A 24,410-nucleotide genomic window follows, 5' to 3' on the forward strand; every position below is an offset into this window, starting at 1 on the left:
CCGTTGCAACTTCTCGGTTTCCTAGTTCATGGCCCTAATCATGCTCTTGCTATACGACGTGATGAGACATTGTTTGGTTGCTTGTTCCTTGGATACCTCGGTTGCAGTTAACTCCGCAATTGCTTTGAAAGCTTTAACAAGTACGAATTCCGACTCCTCCTAAGAGCAAGGGAGCGTTCGCACTTCCGTTGCTATAGGTTATTCCAAGAGTCCTAGATCTAGTCAATCATAGCTTTTAGCCAATGTCATGAAAGTAGCATCCAAACGTTGGAGGCAAGCAACCAAGTCATCCCCAGTATTTTCAGCTAAGTCTGTGGCCAAGGTTAGAATTGAGCGCTGCTCATAAGAGGGTCTAAGCCCAATAGGTGGTTGAGGTTTGATAGTGCAAGAGAGGTCAGTAGCTAATGGTTGTCGCCTGGTTTGCTCATGAGTTTGTAGCTTGACCTTATGTTCAATGGGCGTGGTTGTGGCTGTAGGTGATGCACTACTTGGTGTATTTGAGAGTTGAGGGGGGGCGTCATTGAGACTAGATGGGGTCGGTTTGTTAGTAACAGGTTCCGATTTTTGCCAATATATTGGATTATGCCCTGCTGAGCTACGCTTTAGAGGTTCCATTAATTTAGTGGCTTGAGTTGCTTGTGGTTTGAGTGGTTTTGATGGGACGTCTCGTGCGAGTAAGCTTGAGGATGGCGTTTGAGTAGTGCCTTTGGATATTTGGGCTTTAGGCAGCCAAATCCAGGTGTTACCCGCATAGTAGCATTGCACTTGCAACAATGCCTTAGGGATCCATTGTGGCTTGACCATATGCCGATGTTTATAGTTTCGTCTCGGCCTCCTAGGTTTCAGGCATGGATCCTTAGCCTTGCAAGGCCACAGGTTTCTATTCCTAGGTTGTGCTCTTTGTTTAGGTACCCATTTGAACCGGGGTTCACAGGCTTTAGTGTTGGTTCTAGTGGGTTTCTGGCCTTGAGGCTGGGTAGGTTGTGATAAGTCCCGACCCCTCTCCTGAGACTTGGCAGTGGGTTTCTCTACCGGTGGCTCTGTGGGCTTGGGAGGAGTCACAACTCCCTTACTGAAAGCTATGACTATGTAGACATTACCCACGGCTAGGTGGATACGCTACGACTCATAGTCGACATGGCAAGAGGCTTGCTTCTTGAAAGTTCGTCCTAACAGCGATTCCGTGCCTGCATTCTTAGTGTTGGGCCACACAGAAGATTATTGGCATGCTTTCAGTCTCAATAGAAACTGCAATCTTACACTTTCCCAAAACTGCGTAGGGTTAGCCTCCATAAGGGGTGAGATGAGCAATAGTGGGTTGCAACTGTGGTTTGCCAATTTGGGTCCAATGGTAATGAGTCAAGATGTTAAAATTGGCTCCCTCATCAATCAATGCATTGATGGTGCATGTGCGTTTAGCAGTGACTGTCATGCATAGGTAAGCTGGTACTGCCTCCTCATCCTCACCATCCACCTCAGTGATAGTGGCTACTCATACGTGGATGGGGGGTGCTAGCATTGGGAGCTCATGCAATGGGTGTGAGTGAGGGAAATACTTCTTTATGCAGCTACCATTAAAGAAGCCTATGCCCTCACCCTCTAGGATTTCTAGCTCAATGTTGCCAGTTCAACTGATGGTTCGAACCTTGAAAGGTCCAAGCCCTCAAAACTTCAGATTTTGCTTATGTCCCTTGACTAAGTACAGCAGTATAAGTCACCCTGTTCGAAGTTGCGCTGCTTGACATGCTTGTCAAACTAGCTTTTGCGTCTTGCCTTCTTGTATATGAGCGCATGGGTGGGGGTTTCCGTTAAGCATTTGAGTTCACACAAGCGTTCTGTCCATGCCCCCTTTCCATCCCATCTTTCTTGAAGGGCTATCTTGAGGCTTGGTACGAAGAATTCCAATGGAAGGATTGCCTCTGTGCCATATGTCAATCTAAAGGGGGTTTGTCCTACCACCGTCTTGTAGGTTGTGCAGTAGGTCCACAAGACCGCCATCAATTTGTTATCCCAATCACTGCGTGACACAGAGACGACCTTGGTCAAGACGCTTACTAGGATTTTATTTGTTGACTCGGCTTGACCGTTTGCCTGAGGGTAGTAAGGCGAGGATTTCCAATGGATGATTAGGAAGGAGACATGAGGTGAGCTATCACTTCGTTGATGAAGTGTGTGCCTTGGTCGCTAACTAACTCAATGGGGCAGCCGAATCGTGAGATCACTTGCTCCCATAGGAACTTAGTAGCGGTCCTAGCGTCATTCTTTCTCGTAGCTCATGCGTCTGCCCATTTGGTTAGATAGTCGGTGGCCACAATGATATACTTAGCCTGTGAATATTGTGCCGCAGGACTAATGGGTCTGATGAAGTCAATCCCCCATTTCTCGAAGGGTTGTCGTGTGATAATTGGGGTTAGCTCCATGTGATCTTTACAGATAGGGACTTTAGTTCATTCGCACTCATCACAATGCTTCACGAATCACGTCGCATCTTGAAAGAGGGTAGGCCACCATAGGTGGGACTGCAACACCTTGTGAGCTATCACATCTCCACTAAAATGTCCTCTTGCAATTCCACCATGTGCCTCCGTCAGTACGTCATGCATCTCATGCTCACACATGCATCTGCGCAGCAACCCATCTTGCCCTAGCCTATAAAGTTGGCAAACTATCAACTGATATGGTTGGATTTTCAAGATAAGCCGCCTAAGGCGGGCCTTTTCTATTGGTCATTTCGGTAGCCTGTGCTGAAGCACGTGAACTATGTCGTCTACCCAATACTGCATCAAGTTAGCTTTAAACAAATCTTTTTCACTGGATAAGCGGAATAGGTGTGCGTCCGGCAGTTCATCCTCAATGCCTTGTCCAACCACTTCTCCCATGGGGATATGAGATAGATGGTCAGTCATGTAATGCTGCTTCCCTTTACACATTACCACAGAGAAGTCAAATTCTGAACACAAAAGAAGCCATCTGGCAATGCGTCTTGTGGCGCATGGTTTATTAACCAGATACATCAAGGCTTGATGGTTAACAAACAAAGTAAAAGGCGTAGCCAAAAGATAATGTCGGAATTTCTTCACTGCAAATACTATGGCCAAGCCCTCTATGGCGCTTTCGGTTTTGAGGATGACCTTAGCATATGGTCTCTTCTTCCTTCATCTCTGACTCTTTTTTCCAACTGAGGTTGCATCAAGGTTGCTAGGCCCTAGCAACAATATGCCAGCCTGCTTTGGTTGTGTACGGGTCATTACATGCAACAAGATAGGTGTGGCCTCCTCGTCAAGTGTCTCGACCTGAACAACCCCAATGGAACCGATGACTCATTTGCTGAACTAGAGGATGGTCTCCGCCTAGGGCAGTCGACAAAGAGATGAGTGATTCCACACTCAGCGCATCTTAGGTCAGTCTTATCTCTGTTTGCCTGCTCCCTCTCAGGGCAGCGCGAAGAAATGTGTCCTGGGTGACCACAAGTCCAACACATGATTGGCTCTTGGGCTTACCCTCCTAGGCCCCTACCTCTCCCTCGTCCCAATGCCATCACCAGTACTGGTCTATAGTCCATGAGGATAGCATTGCATTCCTCATCGTATGACACATAAGGGCTTACATATGACTCATCATTGCTTGGCTCGTCCACATAGCGGACTAAAGTATCACTCGGTGGATGGGTCACGTAGGGTCTAGGTGGTCTAGGGATACCCGTAGGATTTATTTCCATCCTAGGGATGGTCGGTTTAGCATCATTCGGTGTTGGAAGAGTCAATGGGACTCCCCTTCCAAAGAAGTTTGGTGGCCTGTTAGCAAGGTGGGGTTGACCGTAAGGCTGTGGGTATGGAAGCCTCTGAGGTAATCGACAATGCATGGTGTCATGGCCAAACCTACCACAATTAGCACAAGATTGTGACCTAGGGTCCTGGCACTCAGCTCGCAAGTGGTTTCCACCACAGTGCACACATTGGACATGTGGGCACATTGGCCGTCTCATCATCTCCTGTAGTTTGGCTATGTCCATCCTAATCTCACCTAGCTCTTGTCCCAACTCAGTGCCCTTCCCTTTGTCCTGAGTGCTTGAGTTTACTCTCTCACTTGGTGCTGAGGCTCTCTCAGAGCTCCTGGCACTGGACTCTTCTTAATTTGAGCCTTTGGAGCTTCTTTCCTTGAGCTAGTCATCCACTCTAATAGCTTCTTCAAAGACCCTTGCTAGTGCATCTCGCTGCAAGCTTGAGTTGCATGCCAAGGCTTTGTAGAGCTCCTCACTTCGTATTCCATTGACGAATATAGTGGATACCACCCTTTTAGTTGGTCTCTCACCCATGGGGATTCTCTTGAAGAGGCTCCTCACATGGGTCACGTAATCTCGAATATCCTCTTTCTCTTTCTACTTGACGTTCATAAGTCCCACTAGCAGGTTATCGGAGTATCTAGGTTCGAAAAATCTCTTAATGAAGAGATTTTTCAAACCATTGAAATTGGTACACGCTGCAGCGTCTAGACTCGTATACCAAGTCTGACCCTTCTCACCTAAGCATAGTCCAAAGGCTTGGGAGCACTAAGTAGGATCAGTGAGGCCATTGGCCTCGCAGACCTGCTCAAACTATTCCACGAAGCTGTATGGGTCATTGGTAGCTTTGTATTTGTCCAACTGTTTTGCTACCACATGGATTTTTCAATTGGCTCTTAGAGCCTTGGTTGACTCCTAACCCTATTAGTAGTGATGTTGCCAATGCTGTAGCACTTCGTTCTACGGTCGTGTTATCTAGCAACCGCTTTGTCAGAAGCTCACTCAGTGTGAGATCTTCTTCTAGCACTCTCTCGCTCTCTGACCAATTCCTACCTGCTAGGGCTAGCACTTTCTAGATCTCTCACATTTCTAAACTCTGGCGTAAGTTCCTAGTTTGCTGGTCCTGGTTGTACGCGGCTAGGCCTTGCATAGCCTTGTAGGCTAGCTTCCTCTCCTCCTCTAGATCTGCTATGATGTCCTCTACCGATCTACCGTAGTGCTCTAGCTGGGTTTGAGCGTCGTATTGGTTCACTAACTATTGCACAACCTCAGGAAAGTCTCTCAAGTTAAGCTCCTCGTCGCTTCTACGGCCTGAGTTGCCTCCTTCCATGTCTAGGACCTCCTGTTCTGCCAAGTTGTCGATCAAATTGATAAGGCTAGGTAGGGCACTTCCGTGATATTGCCTGCTCATGTTGCGTTCGGATTTTAGGCCATGTCCTTCGCTTGGTCCTACTCTTTGGGGACTCGATCTCCCTACTATGTCTTTGAGTCTTCTCTTATTGGTGGGTTCCTTCAATTCCTTAGGTCCAGGTGAGTTCCTTATCACTTACAATCAACCCTCAACTTACCCTCACCGTGTGCGTGGGTGCGTGTGTGTGCTCTTTTCTGTGCACTGTGCGAAATCAAGCTATTAGCTTTCCTTAATTGAGCTTCGAGTGGTGGAATTCAGAGTGAGTGAAAAAACAAAGTGTGCATAGCTTCGGTGCTCTTGTCCATGGGTTGGCTTAACAGAGTTGTGTGTTTAGTTCATGTGCTATCTCATTTGGCTCGCGAGTTGGGGTCTTGCAATCAACCCACACACTAAACACCTAGACCATTCAACCACAATCTCTAGGTTTGTAACTACGTGTGAGACGTTCGGTTGGTTCTTTTAGTGCAAGTCACGCTTTTCGTTATCCGGGGTTTTTCAATTTCCCAAATTCTCTCACTCGGGCTGTGTCTGATTTACTAGTGTCCAATTTTGAAAATCAAACGTCCAATTTACCAAAGTCTGATTCTGGGGATCAGACAAGTTCGGGTTCAATTGTCACCATCGGACAGGTGTACGTCCAATCGGACAATTGAAGCTGGTCTGATTCTGGCGGTGTTCGATCTTCATGCATCCGATTCTAGAAATTCAATCCTAGGAATCGGACGTCCAATTTGACAAGTGTCCGATTTTGGGGTGTCCAATTCTGGATGGTCCGATTATGGAATCAGACAAGATGGGTTGGTCCGACTCTATGGTTTGATCGTCACGATCGGACGGTCCGAGTTCGAGTGGTTCGATTATGGGTTGGTTCAATTTTTGTGCGTCCAAGCGTCGCGATCAAATGGATCAAGTGTCCAATCGAACGGGTTGTGTGTCCGATTATGGGTTGTCCGATTTTCAAAATCGGACAGGGTGTCCAATCGGACCACGTAGGTTTGTCCGACTGGTCCGACTCTGGAAATCGAACAGGTCACTTGGTCTGACTCTGGGAATTGAATAGGTTGCTCGGTCTGACTCTGGGAATCTGACATTGTGGGAGGCATTCGATTTTGCCAGCCGAAACGTGTGTTGGTTACTTTTTTTCCCAAAACTCGAAAGATAGATGTTGCTAGTAGCTACCAAAACTTCAGGGAATCAAGGAGGAGTGTAGACCAAGGGCTTTCCATACCTGAATGTCACTGAAAGTCTCGATATGCTCTAATGGATCTGATGTAGACATGGACCTGCAAGCTCTCCCTGCCTCTCTCTCTCTCTCTCTCTCTCTCTCTCTCTCTCTCTCTAACAAAGCCAGAACTGTAAATGAGTTTTTCCCTGATCACCCAGGACCTTAAGCCCTCACTAGCATGCACCTTAGCCTTCCTAATCACTCAGCCTTCGACTCGGACACATCCGAGTACTCATTTGATTTTCATTTTCCCCTATTATTGCCTTGTTCAGGACTGTTTTACAGCAGTGAACTTCAAGCTTCCCTCTCTGATTTCTCCTACCTATCCTACTCTAAATCTGACAAAAATCAAAAGCAGGGTACTGAATGGATTTCTCCTACTCAACCAATCATCAAAAACCAGAAATACTTACTTATAGCACATATTAAAACCCAAAACCTCCTACCTATCTCAAGCTTCAGTTTGGGGGTGAAACCCTTACTTCGATGCTAGATTTGAAGCGCACAAGCGCTCAAACTTGAATCCGTTGGTCCCGACAACGGAACCAAAATGTAGGGACGATCAAATTCTGAGACCCATGGACCGCTTATTGCTTCAAGCGTTCCAAGCCGAGCACTAATGGCTACCTCTCACATAGCCGACATGCTATCCATCCACACGGGAGATTCACTAGTAGTAATAAGGAGACGTCACCTGCGTACAAGAAATATATGAAAATACCCCTTATCTACCCCCTATTTATGGGACCTTACCTTATAAAATGTACATTCCTTCCCTTAAATAACCCCCCTCCTTTACACTCATGTGGTACCATATGGTAAACCCTAGTGGACCCCCCGGGTCCATCCACACGAGTGTAGTGAGCTTACCTCCACACCCGATCGAGTTGTCTCCTCTCCCAAGCACTCCAGTAGCTCCACAATCCAAGTGCAAGCTTCAAGCAAGCTCCATCCTCCATAGCCGCGTGTGAACCAAGAGAACTCACTCCTCACACTCTCACACTCCCTCTCTCAAGCACAAGCTCAAGCAAGAAAGAACAAGAAGAAGAGGAGGAGGAGGAGGAGGAGGAGGAGGAGGAGGAGGAGGAGGAGAGCTACTTTTGGCCACACACAAAAATGAGCTCTCATTCACTTTTTGAACTTTATATACAAAGCCCTAAATCCCATTTGGACAGTCATCCCCTTTTTACATGGCCGGTCATAGCCTAGGTCCTTTTTTCCATTGTCTTCCTATCTTCCTAGTTTCCTTCTTACTGCCCATCTACATTTACAATTCGCACAGGTCAGAGCCCGGTGCTCTTAAAATAAATCATGATGCGCTTTACGCTCTTTTATAGAAGTATTGACTTGCGCTTTTTCTTGAGCGCCTCTCCTCGATTTAGGACTTTTCCACACTTCTTGTGATTCCCGATTTTTCTTGGCATGTCTTCATTCTCCATTCCGCTTTTGCCTTGGCTTTGTCTTCTGCTTTAGATTTTCTGGATTTTCCACCTTGTTCGTTTGAGGGTTAACATCCACCAAAGTGCTTTGTGACCAAAGATGTCTTGAGTTGGATTGATCACTTTGAGAACATCTCTAGTTGTCATGCATGGAGTAATGATTAAAAATCCACAAAAATTTGGACCCTACTAGAAGATATAGCTACCACATCATTTATGCAACAACCTATCCAAACAAAAGCAAATTGGATGATGATGAAAGAAGCACTAATATGAGATTTTGCAACAAAAAAATATAACACAAACATCATTTCAGTAATTAGAAAGCCTTAGGTAAAAACCAAAATGAACTAGTGGCCCAATTAGTCAAGTTGAATCAAGTGCTTTGCATGCAGTCGCTACAATGCTCAAGGAGATGAAGATATTCTTCCTTTGGCCTTGACTGATACATGATATATCCAAGAGAATGTAAGGCCAAGGCCCAACAATCTACCAGCAAGCCATCCAAATAGCCTAGTGTAAGCCATCTAAATAGCCCAATGTATTGAAGCCAATAGCCACATAGAAAGCAATCCACATACAAACCAATATCGAACAAAAATACAAGTAGAAGAACCCCCCACCCCCCAAGGGAAATAGATGTCCAAAATGCAAAAGTAACACAACAATGACAACCATACAATGCAAACAACCAAACACGACTAATTAATTAGATAATGCTTCCCCACCAATGATAGTCAAGGATAACATAAGTGTTTTTTCTACAACAATTATGCCCACACCAAGAAATACTACTCCAAACTCCAAAGAACACAAACACAAAACTTACAGGCAATGACAACCGAACTAGCTAAGTATGGAGCCATTTAGAAAAATATATGAGCGAATAGATGATGAAGGCCACACATTTCCAATGCAAAGTCCAACAAAATACTTCACAAAGGAAAGTATGCACATTCCAATTCAATGTTCAAGACAAAAAGTAGAAGCACTAATATACACAAGGAGGATGCTCTCATCTATTAGCCAACATCTAGTCAACACATTAGACACACAAATCATACAAACACATCCAATAACTATATTATTCAATAATAATAGCAACTTGTATCACATAATAAAAATCACACACCTAAATATAAAATTGAGTCATGTCAAAGCTACACATAGATTTAATGTGCTGCCAACACAAGTATTTCAAATCGTTTTAGGACTAAATTGGTTACAAAAAATAGAAACCATAATAGATTTCAGGATTAAAAAACTCAAAATCCTTAATAAACCACCAATACCACTCACTACATTAACTAGTCAAGAAGAGATAGCATGTACACAACTACTTTACAAGGCACCACTAGTCAAACAAGAGAAAAGAACACAAGACATCAAATGCATAGACCAGCAATACAAATAATTATTTTAGTCATGTAAGATCACTAACACCATGAATCTTCTAATATGTCATGAAATCACAATGGGAACAGCCCCTCAAATCGAAATGGCCATGTGGAGGAGATCACCTAGAGGAAATCAACATTGATGAAGTGGTAAGAGAAATGCTCGACAAAGGAATGATAAAGGCTTCTCCAATTGAATGGGCGCAGCCACATCTAGTGAAAAAAGGTGATGGAACATATCACTTTTGCATTGATTTCAAGCCACTAAACAAAATTACAACACATGATGTCTAACCCCTACTAAGATTTGATGATCTCTTGGCTACATCAGGAAAATCCAAATATTTTAAATAATTGGATCTAGGCTCGAGCTATTGGTAGATGCCATTGGTAGAAAAATATGCTCACATGACAAACGTAAATGCAATTGGGGTGCTATACGTTTTAAAATTCCATGTATTTAACATTTCAACAAAATGCATAAGGATAGATCAAGCAAAGTTTAGTGTTGTCTAGCAATTCCCTACACCTGCCACAATTAAAAACTCCAAAGCTTGCTTGCCTTAGTGACATTCTCAACAAAGTTCGTACCTCACTTAATACCAAAGATGTTAGCCATTGGCTTGACACATTATCTTTACTCTTAGCATGGTTTACCTTAGGCTTTACTATTTCGTGTAAGAAAGTAGCCTTAGAATGTCTCATGAAGCTTTATGCCTCATGAAGTATAGTTAAATAGGTTGTTGTTAAGCGCGATGTGAAGAGGTATTGTGTGTCTTATGTTTTGGATCAATGCAATATGACAATGGGTGCCATGATTCATATCTCTGTTTTTGTCTCATATACAACGTACACTTTGATTTCTATCTCTAATTTGCCATTATGAGTGTTGTAGAGTGTAGTTCTATGTCCCTATGCCATTATTTTTTATTTTTCTATGAGTTGCTTGATACGATATTAGATATTTTTTGCACTACCTGATGTAGTTTACCCTATTCATGTATGAGAAAATTTTGCCCTATTATGCATTCTGCATAGATTTGGGGCTGAAACAAAATACACAAACACTTTGAAATCTATTGAAAAAGGACATAGATATAAATGGACACCATAGTGTGAGAAAAGTTTCTAGCAAACAAAAGAAGCAATGAATGCAACAATTTAACTAAGTTACATAGACTTTAATAAACAATTTAAGCTACAAATAGGTTCCTCAAATGAAGGACTTGGAGTAGCTCTATTATAACAACATGAAGACGACAAATGGCACCCAATCACATATATTAGCCAATCGTTAACAAAAATAGAATCCCATGATGCAAAAAGCTCACCCTTCAAGAATATTATTGCAGTGGGTCCTCACCCTATAAGAATACTATTTTAGCATAAGGTATACAAGAGGACACACAAACTACTTGTCAAGAAATCTAGAACTTCAAAATAATCAAGTATGCATTTTAACCAATTAAGAAACACTAGCAAAGTTGCAAAATGAAGACCCACAAATAAAAAAAGATAATTCTAAACATCACACAAGGACAAGAACACAAAATATTTTAGATTAAATATAATTAAGTGTACTTTGTACAACCACAACAAGAGCCAAGATTCTATGTACCTACCCTTTCAAAAGATTCCAAAAAGTGATGTTTACTTTAACTCACACAAGCCTTATGCCCTTTTTTGGGGGAGGTGTCATGTCCCTGACAACACGACATGCTATACTAGTTGTGGAAATGTTAGATCTAGAGCATGGCAAGAGCTATGGCGTTTGGAAGGTGAAGAGTGAACTCGTGAAGACATAGAGTTGGAGATAGAATATCACACAAGTGAATTAGGTTCCAATATCAAAACTTGGACTCATAAACACAATCTTGTGTGGTTGGACAATGACTCAATCAGACACTTAACTGAAAGGACAAGAGTACCATCATATTACATTACTCATCTTGCAAGTACAATGCTTTATAGTAGTTGGGTTGTTCCACTCTCCTCACTGTGCATATGGGATTTGGGACATCTCTTCCTAGAGCATATATCATTTGTTATTTCTCAACACCCCTCTCAAATGATGAGTTTCTACACTTCTTGGCTTTTGCCCCCCCTACATGGTGACATGGCCTGGGAGACTAGCTCATAGGCAGCCTAGTCAAGTTAAAGCTTAAAACTTTACATCTTTGACAAGGGTTTTTAGAAAGCAAATCCACTAAGGGAAACATAGAGATCCACTATGGGAAAAACATATGAAAGATACAATGAAAATTTCTTTAAAACAATCTGTCAGAGTTGTTGATAGTAGCGGAAGCATCTACCTCTTCTTGTTCCCTTTCATTCATAAATTGATTATGGTGGTTACCATTCTGCATCTATTGTGCTCTTTTATGGTGGAAACATTCACTGGCTATATGGCCAGTCTTACCACAATAATGACATGTCATCCAATCTTTATTGTTGGTGTTGAATCCTTGACCTCTTCCTTTGGGTCCAACAGTTCCTTTGGTGTATAAGAGATTTTCCCTAGATGATGGGACACCATCTTTTGCATTCTTGTTCTTCTATTTATTCTCTTCATCAAGAAGGGAGTGCTCAATATCTTTAAGTGAGAGACTTGGAACATTACTTAGGGTGGACACAAGATTCTCATATGGATCCTTATTTATACTTGCAAGCAATACATCTATTGCTTCATCTTCATCAATATTCTTCTTAAGAGTTGCAAGCTGGGTTTTTAGGCTCTTGAACTTGTTAATGTGTATGGTCATGGAAGCATTGTCTTTTATATCCAGTTTATAAAACTGCATGAGTAATTTTACATTTGAATTCTTTGCTTGGGTGTACCAAACATCCTCTCAAGTTCCTCCTAAGCAATTCTAGCATCTCTAATGCCAGAGATATGATGTAACACATCATCACTTAGTCCCCAGGCAATGATGCATAGTGCCTTGCTATTCATCTTCCTCAATTCTTTGGTTTTTGGTGAAGCTACTACAAGGATCTCGCTTTCTGAATCTTCTTTTCCGTCATTTGCATCACCTTCATCATCTTCAAAGAGATCGCAGAGGTCTTTTCTCATGAGGTGGTACATGGTCTTTTCCTTCCAAGCATGGAAACATTCTCCATTGAACTTTGCTATTTGCTCAAGCTCTGCCATGCTGATAAGCTTCAATTAACCAAAAAAAGAGTTGTATTTCAATGTGTTGAGAGTCACAAGAAGATTAGTGTCAAATTGACACTAGTTGAGTATTAATGGATACTAGTCGCGGTGCTTGATTTGCTTTCTCTCACGAACTTTATGGATGACTTCAAAGCTTCCTTGGGCACTTCCAGATCTGTAATGAACTTCAGAGAGTGTAGCTCAATGATTAAAATAATTGTTGATAGCTTCAATGAGAAGAAACAATGAAAATATCAAACTTTGAAGCTTTGGCTATGGCTGCCCACAAAGATGGCAGTTAGGGTTTCACAAATTGTGACAGATAGAGATAGAATTTTGGGGAGCTCTTTTAGCTTGAGATTTCCCACTTGGGGATCTTCAAATGCCCAACAAAGATCTAGAGAATTGCGCCTCCTGCTAGATGCTGGATCAGATTGAATCCCTGCTTGTGAATTTTGTGCCAGTTTCATGTATTTCTGCAATGCTGGGTTTTGCAAGGCACAATGTCGACCTCTGACGTGATGAGGAGTGCCTTAAGCTGCAGAAAAACTCTCTTGAAGAGAGAAAGAGCTAAGATACCTTAATTTGCTCACACTACCTCCTCCAAGGTCACTAGGTATGACAATCACAGGCATAGTCAGGACAACAAGCAATAATTTGTGCAATGCTGGGCAGCAAAGACCCCAATGTCCTATTGTAAAGTGACACAAAAATCCTTCTTGAGTCAGGGAACACTTCTTTAGAAGGATGCTTGAAGAGATTTGGCTTGTGGAGGAAGATCCAAGAGCTCAAGCAAGAGTAGGTGTAGTCTAGCTATGGTAGACATGAAGGTCAAGATGAAGTTGAAGTTGAAAATGAAGTGATGAGCTGGATGTAAACTGAACAGAGATGGCTAGAGCTGGGCAGGAGGAGATGAGAATACCAAAGGGCTCTAGTCACAATTTCCTTAGACTCTTACGAACTGTCAATTACTCTTTGAATCTAGATAGTACCTTGGAAGTCCTCATACTAGTCTAGGGACTAAACTTGGTGGAAATAATACATTCGGGTTGATATTATGTCCAGTCAAGACAAGAAACATTGTAAAAAGATATTTTTCTAAAGGAACTCTTTGATAAAGAATTGCTTTACATTGTTTTTGTATTGTGAAATAAAGACACGTAAAGAACCTATACCAAAAGATAATCAAAGAAGTTGTTTTTATATGTCAAATCTAAAGTGGTTGGTAATTAGGTAATAAAAAATACTCTATTGAGGGAATTAGTAGATGGATCCTTGACGTGTCCAAACCTATGGCTGGGTGGACTTGGTTAGCCGAGAGCTTTTGTCATAAAGATTATGTTAGCACATAGGCAAAATGAATGGCCATTAGATATTAGGAAAAACACAACTTGTATCATTTTAGGGAGCCAAAATGGGATTTTGCCTCATGCGCAGAAGGGTCGATGTGCAGCACTCCCCTTCGTCTCCCATTCTCTTTGAACCAAGTTCAATGCAAGTCTGCTTCAATTTGAGTAAACTTGTGAGAAGGGGGAACTCGAGATACTAATGCTAGTTGACCGATAGGTGACTTGACCCCTATTAGGAACCCAAACACATGTTGATCCTCATGGGGATGGCCGGAAACTTCCACTGTAGGGTAGACTCAACAAACAGAGGACCTAATCAATAAACTCCGAAGTATTCCATGGAGTCCCGAATGGTGTTTGTCTAGGAAATCTCTTGATGGATTACTAAGAACGTGCCAACAAGAAAGCTGCTCGAGCAGGCACGTCATAGTGATTTGGGGCGAGAGCCGTAAAACATAAGCATGCTTTACTATGATTATAAAGATGGATCAAGGTATTATGATGAAAGATAAATCATTACATGTGAAACATGATATTGTGCATATGCCATAAAAGATAGAATAATAAATATACGTGCGAAATAATAATGCTTTTACATGCTCAATTATGCAATGTAAGTTTTTGTATTTATTAGAAGCTTATGAGGAGAACACATATGCTAATTAACATTCTTACCACACATTCTACTTGTGTAATTTGATTTATTAGGTCATACGAATCTCTCTCTCTCTCCATACATGTGTGTGTAGTTCCTTGTTTATAATTAATAAATAAAAAATCTATTTCCAGGTCATACGAATCTCTCTCTCTCTCTCACTCCATACATGTGTGTGTAGTTCATTGTTTATAGTTATTAAGTAAAAAATCTATTTCTATATCTTATCTTATTTCTAATTAAGAAACTCAATTACGGTTAAACGTTCGTGACCACAAAGTTATGAATCTAAAACCCGAGCGCTCGCAAGGGAAACTTTTTGGTACATTGATAGAATACTCCGAAGGCAGCCTGGGCGGTCGAGTGCCGCTTTCGCGTCTGTTGTCGAGGCTCAATCTTCAGCATGAGGAAACTCAAGTTTCATGAACAGAAGCTGCTCAAGAAGGTTAATTTTCTGGAATGGAAGAGAGAACGAGGCCAGCGGGAAGCCTTGATTATGCGCCGGTACCATATTACTGGCCGAGACGATTACAAGAAGTAAGACTCCTCTTCTCATGCCTTGAGCCGAGAGAGAGAGAGAGAGAGAGAGAGAGAGAGAGAGAGAGAGAGAGAGACTTCCTGCCTATAAGTGGCAATGTCCTGTCTTTAGCTCTGGCTTTTGAGAATAACCTTCTGATGTTGAAGTTCACGAAGTGTTTGTTTCATGTCAGTAGATGCTAGGGGGTGTGAACGATTAGTTAGTCCTGAAGAGTTTAGACGTGTTGAAGATTTAACATCTATACAACATGAGCACGGCAATATTCTTGGGAAACAAGAAACATTTTGCTCAAGGAAAGCAGATTCTTATTGATGATTCTATGTCTGACTGACTGGGGGGCGGGTGGAATGCCAGTGACTATTACAGTGGTAGACAAGATGTTTTAGGACCTGCCTAGAACGTGAAAGGGACATTGCTAGGAGCACTTTCCTGAAGTTAAGCATATGTGTGCCTTTTACACGTGAACAGGGTTCAATGAGGACTATGTAAGCATAATTTTGTTGGGCATCCAATGGCCATACTCCTTTTTTGTTCCACGCTTTACAAACATCAGCCACCTTCAAGGAGATTAGCTTGAGTTACTTCAAAGCTAAGGAGTGATCTCTTATGAGTAGGGGAGTATACCATATTCATGGATGCTATGTAGTGTGTAAAAGGGGAGTATGCCATATTCATGGATGCTATGTAGTGTGTGTACACCAAACCCTAATTAGTATTTGGGTCCATATGCAAGAATTTCCTCTGAGGTTGGAGTTGTTAGGCAATTGATTAGTTGGAGGAGGCTTAGACTTGGTAGGCAATTGAAGAGCTAGACTGGGGTTACATTGATGTGCAAGCATCCATAGTGTCTTTCTCGTATATTGAAGCATCCTAATCTATGCATGTATTGAATGCAATGCCTAACAACAAGTGTAAATATTTGAGGTGCACAACATGGATAGCAAGAGTATCTTTGTAGCCTTTGGCAATCCCTCTGCCTATAATCTTAAAATTGCTGGCTTTGTATGTAGGTGCACCTAATAGGTGCGATCACTAGGCTTCATTTAAAGACTTACAACTTGGAGAAGATCATGAGGGTTAAAAACTTGGTTACAAAGATACTACAATGTTGGGATGAGAAAATGTTAATCCTAAAATTGCTAGCTTTGCATGTAGATACACCTAATAGGTGTGATCACTAGGCTTCATTTAAAAACTTACTACTTGGAGAGTGTCATGAAGGCTAAAAACTTGGTTACAAAGATACTATAATGCTAGGATGAAAAAATGTTAGCAAACATGTTTCACATTGTCTTTTTTTGTATACATTGTCAAAAATAATAGGTATGCTCTAATACCATGTCAAAATAAGCGATAGTGCAGAGAGATAGTAGGGTTTGCGAGGCATTAACATAGAGTGTTTGCCACAAACACTGAGAGAAGAGAAACTCAGAAACACAAAAAGAACATGGTGATGATGCACTGAATCATGATATGAGAAAAAAAGCTAATACAACGGAGCCGAAATCAGAGGATAACTACATTGTCCCGTCGGAATCAGGTGGCAACACTTGTGGAAAATTTGCACAGTGAAGGGAGCGAAACACAGTCCTTCGGATAGTGGGCTATCGAAGTAATCACTAGAAGTTGAAGGACAATTATCACGGAAGCAAATCGCAGTCTTCTGATATTGTCGGAGATGTGAAAGATGATCACCAGCTATCAAGCGAGTGAACTGCAATCCTTTGATGCCGGGGAGTGACCGGGGTAGCAAAACACAAATCCCAAAGTGTTGGAGCTATCAGACGCAGGGAGAGCAGTCTAGATGTTGACACCACGTGGATAATGACGGCACCAAATGATGGAGGATGAGCCGGGCTACAAAAAACGCAGGTCCTAGTAGCCCCTATGATAGATGAGTAATGAAATCATTGATGCTCGGTGATGGAGATTGTTGCGAGAGGCTAGGATGTTGATGCCAAGTTGGAGATGTTGATGCCAGGCAAGGAGAAGACCTCTAGATTGAAAAATGCAAGTGAAAGTGGAGCTTGAAGAAGAAGGGTGTTGGTGCCAAGTAGATGATGGTGATGCCAAATGGAAGATGCTCCAAACGTAGGCTTGATGTTGGATTTGGGTGCTGGAAGCAAAAGAGAAAGGGTCAAGGTAGTCATGAGCCATGAACCGTAATGTCCTCTTGAAGGGATATGAGAGCAGTGGAAGAGGCTAGTGAGAAAAGGGAAGGGTGTCTGATGATAGAGGAAGAGGGGTAAATAATGATTGAAGAGTAGTAGTAGGAGTAAAGAATGAGTAAAGTAACTGCCCAAGAATGAGTGAAGTAACTGCCTATTTATTGGCATAAGCTATCTAGGGTGGTGCACCCATTGAAAAAGTGGCCAAAATATGGACACTAGCTCTTTTTGGGGCTGTTAGTGCAAAACCCTAAATGAAGTGTGTGAACTAAAGAAGTGGTTTCTTAATACCCCATCTCAAAGTGAAAAAGAAAAGAAGAAAGAGGAGTGAATAGAGATACAAAGAAGATGGATAGGATCCCAGAGATATAAGATTTTCGCATGATAGGTAACTAACTTGTAGTAAGGAACAATAGACATGATGAACTGTAGAACTTGACTCCACTTTGGGAGAAAAGCCACTAGCTCCATATCTGCCTATTATGCTTTATTTTTTGATATACGATACATGTCTTGACAAACTGTTTTATATCATGTCTCAAAACTGGCCAATAAAAGAAACGTTCCATTGCCTTGACTGTTGTATCAATTACCTTGTGTTCTGCATACGTAGGAGTATGACTACCAATGATAACCTTGGGCCTTAACTGCTTTGTGACACATAGTCGTGCATGCATTATCTAAAATCCATCTCTTAGCATAAAGCGTTCATGCCTTTGGCCATTGCAAAGCTGATAAATATTAGCAAAGTCTGAATCAGCAACATATTGCTAATTCATGGCATTCAACTCAGTGTGATAAACCATGCTAACGGCTAAAATTTGTGGCTTACATGATAGTGCATCAGCCACAACATTTTTTTTACCATCAATATGTACAATCTAAAAATGAAACGTAGAGAGAAAATTTGCCTATGTTATGTGCTTTGACAACTTTGTCTGTGTCAGAAAGTGCCTCAAATTTTGATGGTTTGCTTGCTTTGTGAAATCAGCCCTCAACAAATAATGTTTCCATGTAGACAGTGCATGAATTACAACCAAGAGCTCTTTCTCGTAGACTTGCGAATTCTTTTTTGCACCGTGGAGAATTCGGTTCTTATAAGTCATAAATCGGCCGTCCTAGATAAGAAACCCTAATGCTGTTACCACATGTATCACGTTGAATTATGAATGACTTTCTTAAATCGGGCAATATAAGCATAGGATTTGAAGTCTTTTTTTTTTTCAACTTTTCAAATGTTTAAATTTCCACTGCTGTCCATCTAAATGGCACATCCTTCTTTTGCAAAGCATGCAATGGAGATGCAATTTCAGCAAACCCGTGTATATACTTCCTATAGTATGAACATAAACCAAGAAGCTGTGGATCTCATGCACATTTCTTAAAGGTGGCCATGATCGTATTGCTCGAACCTTTGTAGGGTCCATGCAAATACCATCAGTTGATATAATATGGCCCAAAATGTGGATTTCATGTAAGAAGAATTCACTTTTCGTGTTGTTGATAACTAGTCTATGCTTACACAATTCATTGAACATAATGTCCAGGTGTCTTCTATGCTCTACCTCATTTTTTGAATAGACATTCATGTCATTAAAAAAAGTTCCGACAAATCCTCTATGTGGCTTGAAGATGCGATCCGTCATTCGATTAAAAGCAGCAAGAGCATTTGTAAGTCCAAAAGGCATAAGAAGAAACTCATACAAAATTCAAACGATGACTTGAAAGGTGTCTTAGGCACATCTTTTGGTCTAATGCATATCTGATGATATGCACTCTTCAAATCTATACGGTTGAATATGGGTGCCCCTTGCAATCTATCTATAAGTTCATTGATTTGAGGAATCGGAAAGCGATTCTTTATCGTGATCTTGTTTAGATTATGATAATCAATGCACTTATGCCATGAACCATCCTTTTTTTGCACCAAAAGCATTGGAGAATAAAAAGGAGATGAGTTGGCCTAAATCAGTCCTTTTTCTAACAACTCATTCATCTAACTCATAAATCTCCTCCTCTCGGGCTGCATTGACTCTCTATGGTGGCTTATTAGGTGGGTTACTTCTAGGGATAAGATCTATGCCATGATCTTTTGGCCTTTCAGATGATAGTTATTCTGGAAGTGACTAAGAGAAACAATCAACATACATTTTTAGAAATGACATGAGATCCTTCTCTAACTTAGACACGATTCTGCATTCTCACTATCATCTTTATCCTTAGTAAAAACCAAGTATGCTGAAAGATGATTTTTCATCACTTTAGAAATGGTAGTTACAGATATAATAGTGTCAGATTCACCTTTCAACTTTACATCAAGTGTGAGTAGCTTCTCCTTATATTGAATAGTGATATTTTTTACATGAGAATCAATCACTGCATGGATACGGTGATACCATGGCATACCAAGCAATACATCACAACCCTCAAGTGGAGCAATGAAGAACTTTTCGCTGTCCACATATCCTTGTATATGCAACCGAAGCTTTCCAATGAGTAGTATGACGGGCTCTGCATGGCCTTTACATGCCAAATCAACTTCCCCTATGGGTTCCATCTCATCCTCTCTGATGCCTAGACGGGCTGCCATGTCAACAGAGATGAAGTCACTACATGCATACGGTGACACTGTGGCATACCAACCAATACATCACAACCCTCAAGCGGAGCAATGAAGAACTCTTTGCTATCCACATATCCTTGTATATGCAACTGAAGCTTTCCAATGAGTGGTGTGACAGACTTTGCATGGCCTTTACATGCCATTTCAACTGCCCCCATGAGTTCCATCTCATTCTCTTCCTTGTATATGCAACTGAAGCTTTCCAATGAGTGGTGTGACAGACTTTGCATGGCCTTTACATGCCATTTCAACTGCCCCCATGAGTTCCATCTCATCCTCTTGATGCCTAGACGGGCTGCCATGTCAATATAGATGAAGTTGGCTTGTGCACTATTATCAAAGAAAATCAATACATATTAATCCCTAGTTTGTCCGCATGCTCTGCACAACTCAGTAGCATCATCATTGGGATAATCATTAATAACATTGGGAACCAATCCCATTGATGTTTTGGGTTTCTTTCCTTTAGAATCTCCTTGATTTTTTGATTTTGTAGTTTGCTGCCTATTGGGACAGTCCCTTGCAATGTGACCCTCCTGTTCACAAATAAAATATTTATTTGCAGCCTTCAATTCCCTATGTTGTGCCAATGTTTTTGAATCCTCTTATTGCTGTTTTGGCCTCTTTTCAGGCTGATTTTCAGATCTGCTCCTTTTCTCAGTCTTAAACAACTTTTTATTCGGCTTCTCCCCACTCTCTAGGAAGCCTAAATCCTTTCTACGCAGCAAAGCATTGGCTGTAGCAGCAATCTCTATGAGTTGAGACATGCTAGACACGATGGATTCAATGCAAAAACCCTTGATTTCTTTGGGCAGCCCACAAACATACTTTTCCACTTGCTCATGAAGGGGTGCGGGGTGATAAAAAGCAATAGGCAGCAATGCATTCGAAAACTCCCTACTATATTGCTCGAAATTCTTACATTCCTTATCCAACTTATTCCAAGCTATCATGATGTCCACCTCAAAGGTACTTGCTAACCAATTCGATGCAAGCATTTGCTTGAATTGTATCCACATTGACGGTGCTCTACCTTGTATCAAAAGAGTGGACCACCACTATAATTCATTCCATTTCAAAAAAGTGGCTGCCTTTCGAATCTTTGAGGACTCGGTGAAGTTCCCCCCTGAATAGGCTGTATCAAATTGCTAAATGAAAGTCAAAACTTTCAACCTATCTTGTGCACCACTAAAGGACTCAAAATTCATTGCTTTTCCACCCTTATCATAGCCTTTTTGCTGCCCCTTTGGATGTCAAGTGTTAGCTGATTCTTTTCTCCTCTTAATGCACATTGCCTTTAGGTGGGAGGTTGTTGGGAATAAAGGCCCTCGTGCCTTTTAAATGTGCTTGGGCGTGAACACACCCTTAGCACTTGTACTTACATATATATATCTATCTAAAAACCTAAAGTGGTACACTCTTCAGTGTACCCAAAAGAAGCGTGCACACTCTCTGCTCTGCCCTCTCTCACTCTCTCTATCTCTCCACGCGCAACGAACACCTACTGTCTCGATCTTCGTGCCTCCCGGTCACTACATGCTGCAAGTCTGCCATCTCCTTTCACAGTAGTTGATCTGCTGTCCTGTCTGCTGCAACCTGTATACAGCCTGGGTGACCATCTCAGTAGCCAAAATGGCATGTTTCCTGCCCTGGATGTCTGTGTTTTGACCAGCTCTACCTCCATTTACCTGTCTTGCACCTTCAGCCAGCTTGGGCGACTCTTCTAGCTGCTGTAGACAGCATTTAATACCTTCAAGCTGTGTGTTTTTGCTTCAACTGTCTGGGTTTACAGATAGGGAGGTTGGTTGAGGCTGTGAGAAGCCATTCTGGAGGTGGATAGCAGTTGGAGAGAGGTGACCAGCCGACAGAGTGGCCAGGTTGAGGTGTTAGTTGATCAAGAGGCTCTAGGCAGCAGGCAACAGCTATAGGAGGCTGTTAAATGGCAGGTGATAGCAGCTTGAGGCCCTATAGGAGCAAGTGACAGCATACCATGGTCTTGGAATTGTAGGTAACGGCTGGTTTGGCTGTTTTGATAGGGGCAGCTTGCTGATTGGAGCATTTTGTGGTGATGGAAATATCAAATCTCTCTCTTATCAGCCAATTCTCAACATCTCTGACATTCCCTCAGCCATTCTCAGGATTCTTCAGCAGTTGTTGGTGGGTAGCAATGATTTATGCTGTCCAAACCCTAATTTGCATCTGGAATTAGGGCTTGGGCATGAGCAGTGAAGAAACAAAGTGAATCTTTCTAGGAGAGAGAGATATCTCATTGCCATTAGTGGGCTTCAGGAAACTAAAGTGAATTGTTTCCAAGGCATTGTGGTTAACCACAATAAAATCTCAAGTGAGACTCTCATAAGGCTTACGCGTGAAAGAAGTACATAACCTTTCTGATATTGCAGTTGTTGGTGGGTAGCAGTGATTTATGCTGTCCAGACCCTAATTTGTGTCAGAAATTAGGGTAGCAGTGATTTATGCTGTCCAAGCCCTAATTTGCGTCAAAATTCTTCAGTAGTTGGTGGTGGGTAGCAGTGATTTATGCTGACCAAACCCTAATTTGCGTCAGAAATTAGGGTTTCTTTGAGGATCTTAGCTTGGGCATGAGTGGTGAAAAAACAGAGCGAATCTATCTAGGGGGGAGAGATTTCTCATTACCAAGACAACATTAGTGGGATTCAAGAAGCTAAAGTGAATTGTTTCCAAGGCATTGTGGTTAACCACAATAAAATCTCAAGTGACTCTCTCATAAGGCTTGCATGTGAAAGTAGTACATAACCTTTCTGATATCGCTAAGATGTACTATTTGTAACTTGCAACTCCCAAGATTCAAACGTTTCTAGAGCCTTGTAGACACATCAATTGTCCTCCATTCCTATTTATTAACAAGAATTGAATTCAACTTGGCAGGGCTTTCATACAATTTACCGAGTCTAAAACATAGGCCAATCTTGAACATGTAAGGGTACCTATTAAAGGCCTTAGGTCAAGCTAAAGTGTTTGGCTATTAGTTTTGCTCATGACAAATTCTGGGACTGAACCTGTGTGATCATGGTGATAAAACTTCTCTCTCTCGATTTATTAATGCCATGGATGTTGTGTGTACAGGTACAATAAGCTATGTGGAATGGTCACAAGACTGGTAACCATTCTGAGAAAGAATGATTCAAATGATCCTTTCCGCATGAAAATGACAGAGCAGCTTCTTGAGAAATTGTGAGTCTCTATGATTTACACAACATAGATAAAATCATAGAGCAGCCTCCAGAAATTGAGAGTCTCATTGCATTATCTACACAACAAACATGAATATACGAGGGAACTGATAACAATCAGGACTTTTCAATGCAGGTATTCAATAGGGGTTATTCCAAGTCAAAAGAGCCTGGCTCTTTGTGATAAACTGTCAGTATCATCATTCTGCAGGTAAGTTCATAGCACCTTTGTTGATGTTTGGTTTGATAATCTTCAACTGATTGAACCAAACAAAGCTGCATGTTCTGTGATGCAGGCGGAGATTGGCAGTGGTGATTGTGCGGCTTCGTTTGGCTGAAAACCTTCAGGAGGCCGTCACATTCATTGAACAGGGCCGTATCCATAGAAGCACACTACTTATTCTTCCATCTTTTTGCATATTTCAGTAGTATATATCAATGGCATCTGTTTTCCACCCACGTAGCACATATGACATTATCAGTATTCCAGATTGTTGAAAAGGTCACAATGCAGAGTTTTATCTATAGCCATTTTGAGTGTCAAGCAACACCTAAACCGATGTCTTTCATTTTTCTTAACTCAAGATATTAGACATAAGGGTTGGACCAGAGACAGTTACAGATCCAGCATTCTTGGTTACTCGAAATATGGAGGACTTTGTTACATGGGTTGACACTTCAAAGATAAGGAAGAAAGTCTTACAGTATAACGATCGGCTTGATGATTATGACCTTCTAAACTAGGAGGTTCTAAAGCTGTGGATATGGTTTTGCAAGAAAGATGTCGGGGCTGCTTAGAGATCAAAGAAACTGAATGTATGAAAGGACATTTGACCTGTCATGACTCTCATAGTGCCTGATGGTTTTAACTTCGACACAGACCTGAGAGTCTTACCTCTGCAAATTCTTCTACAGAGAGGTAATGCCTAGAAGACAAGTCACTAAGAATATTCACGATGTGTATGTGGACATGGAATATTCCAAATCCTCTTGGCATGATAGTATGGCTGCAGATGAGAATCTGATCTGCATTGGATAGGCACAATTTAAATGGTCAAAGCTTATGCCTATTAGATTCTCACAGGGTTCTGTCTTTGACATTACTGGCTATTTGAATGGTAAATATTACAAAGCCTACTATCAAAGCAAATTGTTTGTCACACCCCGTTAGCCTTCCTGTGCTAAACAGATAAATTGCAACCACACAGTTTCGCATTTCATATGGACAGACTGAATTGCATCTATCACTACAATTATGCATTTGCAATGTTAGGGTGGACATTTAATTTAGTTTGTCAATGGAAAGCTTAGAAATGGATTACATTGAAGGCTTCTACACATTGGTAGAGTAGGGTTTTACTAACAATTTTGATTGTTGGCAGCCCTGTTTGAGGCTATTGGATGTGTTGTGATGGGGGAAGGTTGATTTTTACAAATGGCACTTGCTAATGGAATGTT

General features: G+C 41.6%; 1 protein-coding gene across 1 annotated transcript; it reads left to right on the forward strand.

Annotated features, from left to right (window-relative positions):
* Nucleotides 1-14,700: 14,700 nt before the first annotated feature.
* On the forward strand, nucleotides 14,701-24,178 carry LOC148039009 (Alpha-L RNA-binding motif/Ribosomal protein S4 family protein). Its single transcript, XM_087675525.1, has 5 exons — nucleotides 14,701-14,948; nucleotides 22,846-22,953; nucleotides 23,089-23,163; nucleotides 23,249-23,328; nucleotides 23,545-24,178. The coding sequence occupies exons 1-5, from the start codon at nucleotides 14,815-14,817 to the stop codon at nucleotides 23,694-23,696; spliced, it is 549 nt and encodes a 182-aa protein (XP_087531651.1). The 5' UTR covers nucleotides 14,701-14,814; the 3' UTR covers nucleotides 23,697-24,178.
* The last annotated feature ends 232 nt before the right edge of the window (nucleotides 24,179-24,410 follow it).

This window comes from Lygodium microphyllum, chromosome 3 (genome assembly GCF_053477565.2).
Source record: "Lygodium microphyllum isolate KBCC chromosome 3, Lygodium_microphyllum_v1.1.10, whole genome shotgun sequence".
Taxonomy (NCBI): Eukaryota; Viridiplantae; Streptophyta; class Polypodiopsida; order Schizaeales; family Lygodiaceae; genus Lygodium; species Lygodium microphyllum.